This window comes from Syngnathoides biaculeatus, chromosome 14 (genome assembly GCF_019802595.1).
Source record: "Syngnathoides biaculeatus isolate LvHL_M chromosome 14, ASM1980259v1, whole genome shotgun sequence".
Lineage (NCBI taxonomy): Eukaryota > Metazoa > Chordata > Actinopteri > Syngnathiformes > Syngnathidae > Syngnathoides > Syngnathoides biaculeatus.
The window spans coordinates 12,021,449-12,036,359 of record NC_084653.1 but is presented as its reverse complement, the minus strand read 5'-3'; the positions used below and the strand labels follow the sequence as shown (position 1 = coordinate 12,036,359).

At 42.0% G+C, this 14,911-nt stretch overlaps 2 protein-coding genes across 5 annotated transcripts in view; one reads left to right on the top strand and one right to left on the bottom strand.

Annotated features, from left to right (window-relative positions):
• Window positions 1–6,636, top strand: part of LOC133511939 (dynein, cytoplasmic 1, intermediate chain 2a-like) — a 28,265-nt gene extending 21,629 nt beyond the window's left edge. For all 4 annotated transcript variants that reach the window (XM_061841057.1, XM_061841055.1, XM_061841058.1 and 1 more), the window contains 4 exons: window positions 62–206; window positions 3,541–3,681; window positions 5,202–5,327; window positions 5,993–6,636. In XM_061841057.1, coding sequence (XP_061697041.1) covers window positions 62–206; window positions 3,541–3,681; window positions 5,202–5,327; window positions 5,993–6,106 — 526 coding nt within the window. In that variant the 3' untranslated portion in view covers window positions 6,107–6,636. The remainder of the gene's footprint in view (window positions 1–61; window positions 207–3,540; window positions 3,682–5,201; window positions 5,328–5,992) is intronic.
• Window positions 6,637–7,026: 390 nt separating this feature from the next.
• LOC133511938 (electrogenic aspartate/glutamate antiporter SLC25A12, mitochondrial-like) overlaps window positions 7,027–14,911 on the bottom strand; it is a 28,218-nt gene continuing 20,333 nt past the window's right edge. The window contains exons 15-19 of the mRNA XM_061841054.1: window positions 12,559–12,699; window positions 11,451–11,589; window positions 9,563–9,721; window positions 7,577–7,667; window positions 7,027–7,501 (exon numbers count right to left, since the gene is read on the bottom strand). Coding sequence (XP_061697038.1) covers window positions 7,315–7,501; window positions 7,577–7,667; window positions 9,563–9,721; window positions 11,451–11,589; window positions 12,559–12,699 — 717 coding nt within the window. The 3' untranslated portion in view covers window positions 7,027–7,314. The remainder of the gene's footprint in view (window positions 7,502–7,576; window positions 7,668–9,562; window positions 9,722–11,450; window positions 11,590–12,558; window positions 12,700–14,911) is intronic.

Below are 14,911 nucleotides of genomic sequence, written 5' to 3'. Positions count from 1 at the left end.
ATCAACCAGCATCTTGGTACACTCAATGTTATCTTCATCTCTTTGAGTGTGTGCTCTGTAGCAAAGCAGGCATCAGCGAAATGTTCGAGGGCCACCACGGGCCCATCACAGGCATCCACTGCCACACAGCCGCTGGGCCGCTGGACTTTTCCCATCTCTTTGTGACATCCTCTTTTGACTGGACAGTCAAACTGTGGAGCACCAAGGTAGGCCGTGACTCAATTGAATGCAACAGTGTAGGCGACAAGTCATTGAGGAAGACCGTTCCATTACACATTAATGTCCTACCAATAACAGCTACAACATTTGAGCACACTTGCACAATTTAATTACTCGGTGATCGCTCCATTTTAGAAATGTGTATTGATAAAGATGATAATGTGTAACAGTAGTTAATTTTGGTTACTTTGTTTAAAAAATATATATATATATATTTTTAATTTATTATTTTTTCCCCAATCATAGTTAATAAATGCGAGATTGGGTCATTTATTTAAATATTGGTATTTGTATTGAAGAAATCTGAGTGGCTCCATCACTATGTGGGATTTATTCTCGATTGACAACAGATCCAACAACGAACCCTATTTGTATGCATCCAGACTTTTCTTTGCTTTGCTTTCAAACTCTTCTGTGTGAATCTCGACGACTTACTCACCAGATAACTGTGTAGATCCAGTTGTCCAAGACAAGCAGAAGTGACTTAACAGTCCACTTTCTTATCAGTGAACACATCGTCTTCGGCATTAAATATGGATCCATATCTTTCATTTTTCACGTACCTTTGTTTATTATCACCTTCTAAATGTTAAACTTTATCGGACAAAACTTTGGGCGTCGTGCTATAAGACATATTTTCGTTTCGTCTGAACGGAATTAACTGGCAACAATGCTTTGTTTGACTGGCAGTATGGTGACGTAAACAAAAATTATGTGATTTTATGAGGTAGGTGCACAAACTCTATATTGTGCTGTGAAAAAGTATTCGCCACCTTCCTGATTTTTTTTTTTTTTTGCATATCACGCAACGGTTTCAAATAATCAAATCAATTTAATATTACTCAGAAACAACTCAAGGAAATACAAAATACAGTTTTAAGTAACAATTCAGTATGTTAAGTCACAAAAAATCCAAACTTTTCAGACCCTCTGCAACATTCGTATCCTGATTTTCCTTCATAACTAGAAACAATATTTTTCCGAGGAGGCATTTTGTAACGTGAATTTTTTGTTACTCGAGACGTTCATAAGTAGAGGTACCAATGTGTACATGTATGTGAGTGTTTGTGTTTGTATACTGTATGATACTAGCATGCATACATCCACAATACATATTAAATTAGTGTCTTTCTGATGGTGTCAATCAAAAGAAATTATAATATAGTGCTTGTAATGTATCTGAAATTCTGAATCAACTTATGGTGTTTTTTTTTTTTTTTTTTTTTTTTTTTTTTAAATGTAATCAAGCATATAGTGCAGATGAGGTGAGAGTTAACTAATTAATAGACCATCTAAGAGTCTTCAAGTTTAAGTTAGGGCACTGGTTTCCAATTTTTTTGCAGCGCCCTCCTTTTGGAAATGAAATTATTTTATTTCCACACAGTTTTGCTCTCACTGCATTGGTTACCTTTACAGTTGAAAATAACCAGGGTGAGTTTATCAAGCCACCAAGAATAAACAAATTAAAACTTTGTTTTTTCAAGCTAATATTTAACGTCTTTCATCATTTCATTTGTCATTTTAGGGGCTAGTGTGGGCTTGTGTGCTTAGTATTCAAATTAGTTCCATCTGCCGGGTGTAACTTAATACTGAGGAGTGTTAGAAGTAGCCCTGCCCCCCCGTCATATCGCTGTGCCCCCTTATGGGGTGCGCCCCCCAGTTTGAATACCACTGAGTTAGGTGCAGACAAGAATTATCTTCTTCTGGCTCTTTGGCAACCACAAACTATTGATTCAAGACTTGGATTTTGTTTAAAATTATTATGACTTGTACTCTCTCCTTTCAAATATAAAAAAACATAAATCGCATTATCCCAATAATTTTAGATGTGCCGTGAGGGATTATCAGGTGTCCACAGAAAATCATTAAATTTCACATAATTGATTTGAAATGTTTTTACTCCAAATAATGTATCTTTGTTCATCTATTGTATCTATGCTTGCGACAAGTATCCAAGTACAGGTATAGTGACAGGCAGAACAATTAACTCCTCTTCCACTAGATGGCAGAAGGTAGATTTACCCGGTAACCTTTGTTATCCACCCTTTGCCATTCATACAATTGAATGATAGCTTTGTTTTAAAAGATATTTAACAGGCCCAGGTTTCACTGAGTTAACAAATGTGTGAAAAAATTTAGATGAGATAATCATAATTCTTTTGTGTATATATATTTAATGTTTGCAACATTTTTGTTTTGTGGTGTGGCGTAATGTTTTTCAAATATAACATGGGTACTTTGTTTCTGTTAAGTTTGAGGAAAAACTACATTGTGGGTTTTATGGAATGCTTACCATATCTGCAATGGAGTGACCGAAATGATAATTACACATACAGTTGAAGCCAGATGTTTACATACACGGTGCAAAAACACACATTTTCATTTTTGTGTCAATGTCAGAGGTCAAATCAGATGAAACTTCTCCTGTTTCAGGATGGTCAGGATTGCCAAAATTGTGAAATTGCACAATAATGAGAGAGAGAATTTCTCTGAAAATATTTTCTTCTAGGTCAAAAGTTTACACACATTTCCTTTGAACTGCATGACTTGGGTCAAACATTTTGGGTAACCTTCCACAGGCATCTGACAGTACTCTGCTGGAAGCTTGTAGACCAGAGAAAAACCATACTAACTGTGAAGCATGGAGGTGACTGCATAATGTTGTGGGGCTGTTTAGCTGCTGCAGGAACTGGAGCGCTTCATAAAATCGATAGCATCATGAAGAAAGGACATTAAATGGAGATATAAAGGCAACATTTTAAGACATCAGCCAGGAAGCTAAAACTTGAGTGCAAATGGGTCTTCCAAATGGACAACGATCCTAACCATACTAGCAAAATGTGGCTTTAGGATAAAGTCAATGTCTTGGAGTGGCCATCACAAAGCCCTGATCTGAATCCCATTAAAAGTTTGTGGGGAGCTCTGAAAGACAACCGACAAACCTGAATCGGTTCCACCAGTTTTGTTAGGAGGAATGGGCCAGAATTCCAGCAGAGTACTGTCAGAAGGTTCTGGAAAGTTACCCAGAACATCCCAATCACCCAAGTCATGCAGTTCAAAGGAAATGCACTCCATAGTAAGGAAATGTGTGTAAACTTTTGACCTAGAAGAAAATATTTTCTAAGAAATTCTCTCCGTCATTTTGGCCTATAACAAACTAAAATAATTTTGGTGATCCTGACTGACCCGAAACGAGAGAGGTTTAGTCTGATTTGACTTCAGACAGTGACAGAAAAATGAAATGTTTTTGCATAGTGTATGTAAACTTCTGGCTTCAACTGGCAGTAAAATTTTCATGACACGTTGTTGCGTTGTTTGCAGAACAACAAGCCGCTCTATTCGTTTGAGGACAACTCTGACTATGTGTATGACGTCATGTGGTCTCCGACTCACCCGGCTCTGTTCGCTTGTGTGGACGGTGTGGGCCACCTGGACCTGTGGAACCTCAACAATGACACAGAGGTGCAACATTAACTCCAACACGCGAGATATTAAGCATACAGCATGAAATCTCAAATTATTTTGTTTTTATGTATTTATTTTAAGGTCTTTTTTTTCAAGCACAGATCTGAAACAGTTTCATCATCACGTTACAGTGAGCAGCCGTTTGGAAACTAGTGAATCATTTATAAAAAAAAAATGAGGCTTCACTTCATGCTGTTTCCTTTTCCCACCCGTTTTACTGTCAAAACTAAACATAGAATAAATATAATTACACTTTGTGTATTTAGAACAGCCAAACTCCCTGACAAAAGGCCCTGCTATCGTAACGCTAATTAGCGACTTTTTTCACACGCTTTCAACCCCGCAGTTTTTGCGGTGATGCGGCTAATTTTTGCATTTTTTTCTAAAGGCCGCAAGGGGCACTCGAGCTGAAAAGGTAAGAATGAGACCGGTGAAATATATGTGCCAAGCAAGTGACTTTTACTGGTCCAGCCTGGTTAGCGCTGCGCTAGCAGGTTAGTGCCGTTTCTCTGTGATTTTTACCGGTGTGTTTTATTTTTAACCGGCGCTGTTAGCGTGGCGGTGCTAGTGTTAGCATTAGCGTGGCGGCGCTTGCGTTAAACTTTCTGTGTACCGTCTTTCTTCATAAATATCTCATGTTTCAATGTGGGCACTGGCTGCTTTTACACAGCTGCGGCGTATGTACGTACCAAATGGTATTTTACAAATGTAATGGGTGAGGCTTATAACCAGGTGCGCTCTGTAGGCTGGGAATTATGGTCTATGTTTGTGCTTTAACCCATTAAGCAAAAGATTTAACACAGTTGGTTCAGCTACAAAGCAAAGAGAGAATATACTGGCAAAGTATTATTGTTAGTCTTTATTCACTGCATAGCACTACTAACACTATTCCCCTACTGATGAGGTAGACAGTATTATGAATCCCACTTGACTTCAAGATGGTGCACACCACATTGCAACGTTATTGGCAGCTACGAAGCAGCGAGGACTACGTAGTGCTCAAGTGCGATTCTAAATAACACCCCAGTGAACAGTATATATTTTCAATTCTATCTAAATGTCAGTACTGCATGTTTTTATAAGTACAATGTTATGAGGCACTATTTTTCATCATTAAAATACATAGGTTTGGGGTGGGGTGGGGTGGGATGTAATGGATTAATGCCATTTCCACTCATTTCAATGGGGGGGAAAAAAAAATCATCTGATCGGTTTTGAGTCGTTTTGAGCGTGCTCACGGAATGGCTCATCTTAATTTCTCAAGGCACCGCTGAAAGTCCAAACATGGGGACGGCCATGCTTTTATTGGATACATTTCATTAGCCTAAAGTCCTGTTTGAGAAATTGAGGGGGGAAAAAACAAATTTATTCCAGTTGCCTCGATTTAATGTTTGTGGCTTACTAGGACTTTAACTGCTCGCTATGACTCATTACTTCTTGAACCATTGCCTGGATGCTTGGCACATGACCTGATGCTTCTTTTGATGTCGTTATTATTCGTCCACACTTCCTTTCAGGTCCCAACAGCCAGCGTGACCGTGGATGGGAACCCGGCTCTCAACAGGATCCGATGGGCTCCTTCCGGAAGAGAAATCGCCGTGGGAGACTCAGAGGGACGAGTGCTGGTGTATGACATTGGGGAGGTGAGTAAGCCTGAGCCTTGTGCTGTTTATGTGAACACGTCACTCTAAGTTTAGTTTGTTGTGGTACGGTGAGATTTGTCAAGTTTTAACAAATCTTTACTGGAATCAGGTCAAAGTTCCCCTTCCAGTGGGCGCCACTGTGTGAGACGTTAGATTCATCTCTGTGATGACTAGTCTTACCACAGTTACCAAGAAAATGTCATCTGATTACTAATTTCTATCTTGGGTAATATTTGAAATACTGCTAGCTTCGTATCGTAAGAAATTCTCGCGCACGATACCATGACGTTTAAGGTGCGGAGGACTCATAATAATAATAATAATAATAGTACCTGCATCACTACGCAATGAGTCACTCAACATGCAGACTGGCTTAATAGGTTAACTAATTAAAAGCCATCCAACGTGACATTTTCATTCGCTGACATCCACGTCACTAACCAGGCCGGGCCCCGTCTTTCAAAGCCACACACACTCAAGTTCACAGATACTGCGACGGAATTTGAAGATGCCCACTCCAAGTGGGCAATGAAAATACCTGCTACTCACATGCACATTTAATAAATCAGTAATTTTTCATCAAATGCTATTTGCTCACTGCTGCCCTAAAAGAATGGGTCAGTTTTGATGATGTACAGATGGCAGTCATGGTCTCTCATCCACAGCAAATCGCTGCCCCGCGGAACGACGAGTGGAGCCGTTTCGTCCGTACTTTGGCTGACATCAACGAGAACAGAGACGACGCCGAGGAGCTGGCGGCTCAGCGTTTGACAGCGTGATGACGCCGCACATGGCCGCAGTGTGTTCAGGGATCATCAGCGGACTCGTTAAGACCCCGGCTTGAAAATTTCCTGCTGCGAGGCGAGTCAGCCGATCATTTCCACCTCGTCTTTTGGGAACAGGTCAACCCTAACCCAAACATCAGAGCCACACTTGGAAAGCTCCAAATTTTGTTTTTTTTTTTTCCTTCTTCAACGAGATGCCTTAAACATTTGAAATTCAACCCCGCGTCTTTGTCTTGGTCATGTTGACACTCGCCATACATGAATTCTTCAAGCCAAATAGTTTCTCTCCACCACATTCCTCCTCTTGTTTCCCTTCCTCCATTTTTGTGGAATCATTCACATCTTTCAAATGTAAACATCTCTTAACTGTAGCTCATCTGCATGAAAAATTCCAGAGGGGTTGATGTTGTTCAAGGAAGTAATGTTTCCTTGCAGCTCTTACCAGAATGTCCTCCATGCATAAGATGATCATCTATGCTGTAAACACTCAGTGATTTAAAGATCTATAAAACAAGTTCATAGTATCTTCAGTGTTGATTTGTTTCTTTACCAAGCAATACAGAAAATGAGTGCATTTTATTTCCTTTGGGAAATCTCAAAAAAAGCAAGGGTTGATAAAATATGGGTTGCTACCAAAAAGTTGCGCTGTCAATGGTTTAATAAAATAAAATGGCAAAAGTTCTTCCTAAGGAAATTCAGTACTCAAAGCATTTGGCCAGCTTGGGTTCACTGTAGATTGTTTTTTCCATCCATGTACTGAACCCTCATCCTCAATAGGGTCACAGGTTCTCCCCCAAAAAGATGCATATGCAGCAGGTGGGGTCCCCGTATTTACAGTTTTAATATATTCCATTGATTGGGCAAGTGGGAAGCTCCATGCTTTAGAAACTCAAATCTCCTTTTCACACAATAGAAACGGTTGGAAACCATTTATTCCAATAAAATAAATACATTTAAAATAGCCCCGGATCAAAATAACCACTTTGAAAACATCTGTACATAGCATATGCATGCACCAACACCCAAGCTCATTTGCATACAGTAACAATCCTTTGCAATGTCATAATGTTCCTCTAGGAAGAAGTACAGTATGTACAAATTGTGCAAGCCTTGCAACGTAAACACCAAAAAGCCATACTCATGCAGCATTTGAAAAGAAAGTCACTTGCTCAGTTAAAGCCATTTTTTGCAGGAAATGGGTCTCACAGTGTTGGCGCTTTGACCTGCGCTGCCACTGAAGCTTCAAACTTAGGCAGCTGAAGGCCGAACTTTCTCTCCACGCCTGCAAACGTGGCAGCTGCCAGACGGTATCCGCCCACGTGGTCCACGCTGATGGGAGGGAGGTCGTCCGATTTGGGAACAGCAGTGGGTTGCGATCCTGGAGGATGGCTGTGGGGGAGGGTGGTATGATTAGGGCTGAGATGATTGATGGATGTAACGTGCGATGGTGGTCGAAGTACTTACTGTCCACCAAAATCGACGTTAAACCATCTTTGCAGCAGTTCGTAGGTCACCAAGGTGACGCCGAATTGCGGTGAGGATCGGAAGACTCGAGCTAAAAGACACGTGGAGGTTAATATTTCTACTGATCAAACATCGGTGTCTACAGTTAATATAAAAGGTTCTCTTCAAATGTCAGATTTTAGGAAAAAAATGGTAGAAGAAATTGTTTCCAAATTTGTTCCACCTTTGTGACCACTAACCTGTAGAACTCAAAGTGTGAGTTGTTTTTTTTTTTTTTTTTGATAGGGACAATGAAAACATGGTTGCATGAATGTGAATAATATAACCAGTAATGTTGCTGTGTTCTTAAAACTTAAATCGGAGTTGGCAAGCACCAACAAGCTGGCACAATTTTGTGTTGACACCACAACTAAAGTTCAAAGGTTGGATTTCAGTCTGGCCAAAACATTTAAACTTGGTTTCAAAATTTAGCAAAAAAAAAAAAAAAAATGTTCCCGCTTGGTCTTATTTTATTACCACAAAAACACGCCATTTGAATATGGGTGTGTTAATGTTTTATGTACTGTATATTCATTGGTCAATTGAGTCCACTAAAATTGTAATGTTATTATTGTAGTTACTGTACAGCCTTCTCTGGGGTACTGTGGGTTCCTCTTGAAAACCATGGTAAGTCAATTGAAGACTAAACCAAGGACTGACATTTTGCTGTAAATCACAGACGCTGCACGGGTTTGTTTTTAAGAATTATAAAGAAAAATATTCTTTTTATATTGTATGTTTTACATTTAATCTTCATTATTGTTTTACAGTACAGCTGTGGTTTTTTTTTTTTTTTTTTGTGGGGGGGGTTTATCCCCAAAACATAAGGTCAAGTTGATTTGAGTTTGAGCGATGTCCAAAGTCCAGGCCAGGGGACATTTGCAGCCAACTCCACATTTTTGGGGGGCCCATTGCATATTCTAATAAAGTCAAACATGTCCTGCATTAAAAGGATTTGAAAAAAGTTAACTTTAAAAACACCATTTTTGTATGGAACATACTTTACATATACATTCATTAATAGTCGCATCCTTTCGGCAGTGTGTTTTCCCCAAAAAAGGTTACTTAAAAAAAAAATTCAATTCAATTCAATTTACAGCAAAGCCTCAGTTCTCAAACGTCCCCATTTTCAAACGAAAAGTTTGAGATTTTTTTGCTTTTGTCTTTGAACGAAAATCGCTACTCGCTGAAAAAACACGGAAATAACATTTTACATGCAGCCAGACCAGCTGACCCACCACGACAAGCTTTCCCACGCTGCCGAAAAAAACCCCGGAAATAATGCGTGCGGCGCAACCAGCTTACCCACCCGTGACAGATTTTGTTATTGTCAATTTGAAAGCCCCTAGAAAAAAATCCGGAAATGACATAACGCGTGCGCGGCGCAACCCGTGCGCTTTTTTTGTTATTCTGTATAACGCAGACGTGTCCCGGTAATGACTACCGTATTAACCCCCAATCATGGCTGCAAAGAAAGCAAGTTGCTTGTTTAAAGTTATTCTGCACTTTTGTTAATAAAATGTTTACAAGGCTGGGGCCGACTCGCTATACAGATAGGGGAATACACTCCCAGCCAGCGTACTTTACTACTAAAGCATACATATTAAGCAAAAATAAATATTTCTTAAATTATTTTATGATAAGTATTTAAACTTTACATGTATTTCTACTATGAAGTTTAGTATCAGGAAAATTTTTAAAAATGCTTTAAAAATCCTAATTTTTTTAGGCTTGGAACGCATCATTTCTTATTCTATTCATCGTAATGGGAAGCATTGATTCGGTTTTCGAACATATCACTTCTCGAACCGCCTTCTGGAACAGATTGTGGTGGAGAACCAAGCCATCACTGTATTTACGAATCTCATGTGTCTACTGTAAGTGACATAACGTTAGTTAAGTGAATGTTCCATGTGCTTGAATCTGTGCTTAAATCAGGCGTCCTACCTCCCGCGCCCTTCCAAAAGGCCCGGAAACCTTCCTCCTTGAGGATCTTTCTGAAGCAGTCAATGACTCCGTTGTACGTGGTCTGGCCCGCTCTGGCCGCCACCTGCAGTCTCGTCTTGATGACATCGGCGGGAGTCACGAGCGATGCTGCGGGGACCCCTTTGAGGAAACAATTCACAAACAAGGAATCAAGTGGTGATTAATGCCGGGTTTGAAGCGACACTGGTCGCGAGATAGGTCACTTGTGACCTCCATTCAAAACAAGCAGCAGCTTGGGAACTTGGAAACAATCATTCCAAAAAAAGACTTCAAGCTGTTTATTGCCACTCCCAATTGAAGTTTACTGTTAAATATACCAAACAGACAATTACACCTTAGTCATTTGAAAACACATTTTGTTTTGACTTATTATCAGGGATGAGAATGACCAATTCTGAAAAACACACAAAAACCTTTGGCAACACATGCGTGGGGGGATTTCATAGGCGCAAACACACTTAAATGGTGAGCTCTGGTTACTTCTAACAGTGTACCTACAGTGCAATCATATGATTTTGAAAACTTAAAATATGAGTCCAAACAACCAATATCATTTTCCCCAAACTTCAGACACAAAAAATGTAGACTGGGTGAAATTTACATCAAATAAGCTGCTGCACTTATAAGTTATACATCAAAAATAGGTACACAAGTAAGAGAGCGAGAGAGAGATCATGAAATATAAAAGTGAGCGATAAATTCCGTGATCTACAGGACCATGGCTACAGATAGGCCTAATCGTATTAACAGTTGTCAATGATATAATATTTGACAAATTTATGTCCAACATACCATTGTGTTTCCTTGTTTGGATATGCTCTTGGATAGTTTTTGCTCTTCGGCTTCCATAATTGATCATATCGGAACACAGAGTACACAGCCCTTTGCCGGGAACGTCCACTTTTTGTATGTGTTCGTTCCTATCTGCACGGTTACACTTTTTTTCAAGCCATGAAACCGTTTTTTCCCCCTGTGGTTTTTATCAATTTCCCTGGCACTATCTTCGTCTTTTCGCGCCAAGACTTTCGTCATACTGGAAAACGTGCAGACCACTCGAAAACATATGCGTACGTATGTGTCTCGGCCCTGCCGTTCCAACCCTGGCTGGGCGGGTCCCAGCAGGCCGGCGCTAATTCGGAGGCCCACACCTGCGTCTCATCCCCTCTGATTAGACCATGTACTTCTAGGACCCCGGGGACGATTGGTCTTCGCCAGATAATCACCTCGCATGCCTCGTTCCCGCGCTTCCGCATTCCTGACGCCGACCCCCTGTGTACCGACCAACGCCTGTCGCTACTGTTCCTGCTGTTTGTGCTGACTGACTCCCCGGTTACCGACTCTGGAACGAATAAAGACTTTCTCTTTACTACTTTCCTGTCGCCCGAGTCGTGCATTTGGATCCGCCCACAAGTCCCAGTTATGACAGTATCAGTATGTCTATAAGTTGATAACGATGCCGTAATTAAAAAGAATGCGCCTCTATGAAATGTTAACAGAGTGAAAATACCGATGAAATACCGCCAATATGCTGCCGGAAATTGGAACATTGTCGTTTTTACAATCACCAAACAGATAGCAATGCCGTTTTCCGCTATCACTGCTGTGACTAATTTCACGACGAGCGTTGCCGATAGATGCTGGGGGCCAGTCTTGATCACAGCCTTGCCCCGGGTCAAGCCGTGAAAACAGATGCAAAGGAATACTTGCGTGTGGAATTCGATGTGTATTTTAAAATGTTTAAATAAAGTGTGTGTAACATAGTACAAATATGTATCTAACCCTATATTTCTTTTTTTGAAGATAAAAATGATATACTGTATATAGATGCTTAGCCAAACTGGGTGGGTACCTGCAATGGCTCCAGCAGCGAGCAGCTGCAACGCCCCCACTTTTCCTTTGTCATCTGCGAGCATCTCTTTGGTGTGGGCGTACGCAGGGAAGTAGATGGCGGAGAAGGGGATGTCTCTGAGGAAGCAGGCTTTAGCGCCCTAAAACACAACAAATACAGAGGATCATTTGGAATATGCGGACATGGGACTGCTTCGTGGGCAAAATGGGGGTGTCGTCTTGGCGAGGAAGTGCTTTTGGGAGCTGTCTTATTTCGCCTCAAGGCAACTTTAATGTTGATGGAGCCAAAGCTCCTCAAGGCAGAGGCAGGCCTCCTGAGAGACATCCATCACACTCTGTTGGCTGTTTGCTGCTTCTGCCAAGAAGTAGTCAGCATTTTTCACAGCTTTTGTGTGTGTATGTGTGACTTTTCTTACGAAGCCACACACTGTCTGCTCGACGTCAAACTACGTGATTTGCCCTGCCAGGAAAGCCGCAGGAATCTGGAAAAGCAGCAGCGGTGGCGTGTTGCAAGCGGCCCACCCTCATTTGTTCATCGCATTGTTTCATTTTGCTTGTTCCACAGTTTGAAAACAGCACAAGTTTCGTGTCTGGGAATCTACACAGACAAGATTAACTGCAACGCCTTCGCAGCTGAGAATGGAGAGTCACAGTTGAAGATGCATTTTGTGGCCATTTCGTAAACTCCATGGAAACAGTAAACCATAAACAAGCTGCGAGCACGCGGATGTGCAGAGGCTGCTGTCTGTCACAGTTCACGCCCAGGCGTTCACACACGGACTCACCGATGTCTCGCCCATCTCACGTCATGAAAACAAGTAAAAACCATAACTGTGTAGAACTCAACTGTGAAGTTATAGTGTTATCAAACTGTTTTTCACCATTTCAGTTCCTAATTTTTTTTCAAATTCAATTCAAACGCTTGTTAACAATATCTGTGTGTTGTGTCAAATTTGCATGACATTTATCTTCACTTTACAGGGTCTAAGTTGGGGGGGAAGCATCCTTTCTCAGTACCTGTGTGTACCAAAAGTAACATGTAAACTCTTGACGCGTGTCCTCCTCCGCCCTTGTGTGACAGACAGCCCGGCGCAGGTTTGCTGACCCACCTTGTAGAGGCCAAAGAAGCCCAGATCTCGTACAACATTGAGGGCGCTGACCCTGGGGCCCGTGGTGATCTCTCCGGCCACCTGCAGGCGGATCTTTACGATCTCCAGAGGGTTGGTGAAAATCACCTGGGAGCCACCGGCCTGTGGGATACAATGAGGGCTGACTAAAGGTTTGCAAATAGAGCAGTAGTTCAATTTGAACGGTTAAGTGAGTTCACGCAGCAACGTGTGACGGTGGTAATGATGTGTAAGCATTTGCCCCAAATGTGGTCTCATAAATTACGACAACACAAAAGCCACTTTTCATCCCCGCCCGCTGCAGTTTCACGCTGTCAGGCGTCGGCCTTGGAAGGAGCAGGAAAAAAAAGCAGGCATTGATAGAGGAGCAAGCGGGGTCAGGTCAGAGCAGACGTCGGGTGAGGACTGGCCCTGGATCGCGCTCAGGAGGCTGTGACCCTGGCACAGGCCCTCTGCTCTCTCTTCCACCCACTCTCCTCCCCAGGGCAGCTCCTGTGGTGGGGGCAAGTGAGCCGGCCTGGCCTTAGCCCCGCACACTTCCCAAATTCACCCTCGTTCCCAGGGGGGGGAAGAGCGCCGAACCACCCCTGGACGGCTCAGCCCGAGGCACGGCGCCCTGTGACTCAGGCACATTTATCACCCCCTCCCCCAAAAGCTAATCAGGCTTCAGGATGGCCGCTGGTGACATCAAGGGCAGGGGTCTTATCTGTAAACATCCGAGCTAGGATCTAAAAAAAGCTCGGGCGCATTTACTCATTTTTTAGTGGAAGACGAGGAGGAGGGGGAGCATCCGCTGCTCTGAAGATGGATGCTCTCAACCCCTCGCTTTTATCTTCTTTACTTCTCTGATGCCAGGCATCATTTGGCAGCCTTTCATGGGAGGAAAAAAAAAAGGGGGTACGGTAAAATCCTACCAAGCCTTCTAAATGAAGGACAGAAGTCCCCAGATGGGATGCATCCAGTACAAGGTTTGTACAAGAAACATCCTGTGGTGTCACCGCCCATGTTGGCGGGCTTCAGGTATGGACGTCGCTGTCAAACTCAATCACAAATGAGCAAGAACCGGCTTCGTCCAGGACCCCGCAGGGCCTCTTCTCCAATTACACCCTGACAGGGGTTGCGACCCCGCGGACCCCGCGAGCAACCTGCGGGGCTCTTCTCCGCAGCCGGCCTGGTTTCCTTCAGAACCTCCAGCCACCCAGTGCCTGGCAGGAAACACACTTCTTGGATCTATACTATGGCATTAGAAACATACAATTTGGCTGAATTCACAACAAAGTGCAACATGAATAAAGATGTAAAACTGAGAGCACCCAAAGCCCTCAACCCCTTCATTTTATTTTGACAATGTGTTGCAGAAGTACATATTGTGTACAGTTCATGTTGGGAATTGGAGGTGAGACTCCCAAGCGTAGAAATGGATACGTTCACACTGCAGGTCAGTTCAGATTATTTTTTTGTACATTTGTGAGATGTATCTGATTTTAATGATTTTATGCAATTCTAATTCATTCAAATTTTTGTAGGTTGATCTAAACCTGATACGGATCCAAAGCGACTGCAGTATCAAGTCGGGCTAATCAAACCTATAACTCATCTAAAAGCAACAAACGTCATAACCGTTCAAAAAAAAAAAAACCACGTCTCGAAAAAAGGGCAAAGGAAAGATAAGTCAGTGGCGTAAAGCAAACGCTTTTGAACAATGAATGGGGCGGGTGGATAATTTCAAGTACCACGTAAACACACCACGCCACGTGATGCCAAATTTTATGCACGTGTGTCATTTCACGGACAAAATTAAGTCACAGTTTTTGTTTTTAGGTGAAGCGCTACATGAAAAGACTGGATTATACAACAAATTCAAATTAGGTCTCATGCTCTGCACGTGAATGCGAAGTCAGGCAAAGGTATCACTCAACCAAGAAAAGATTTTTCTGCACTTGGGGAAAAAAAAAGGACAGAAACTCCACTATGATTAGTGTGGCCCTTTTTGTGCCATTATGATTGGCTGGATGGATGAATGTCGCGTTCCTTCTCAGCCTGTGCTCTTAATCCACTTATTAGTGAATTACTGTACATACAACAGTATATTTGTGTCCCAATTTATTTGGGGCCGATTTAATTGACTCATCAGTTCTGAGTGTTGTGAAAGGCACTTTCCATGCGTCATCGTGAGTATTAATGTTTCTTAAAAAATGTCAACACATCTAATATCAATGTAGAAAAAAAAATACACGTTTGTCAGACTTGTTTCATTTTAATGACCGTGGAATAATGTGGGAGAGAGCTGTTGAGCAATCCCGAGATGACGGTGAAGGGGCAATCAAGGGACTAA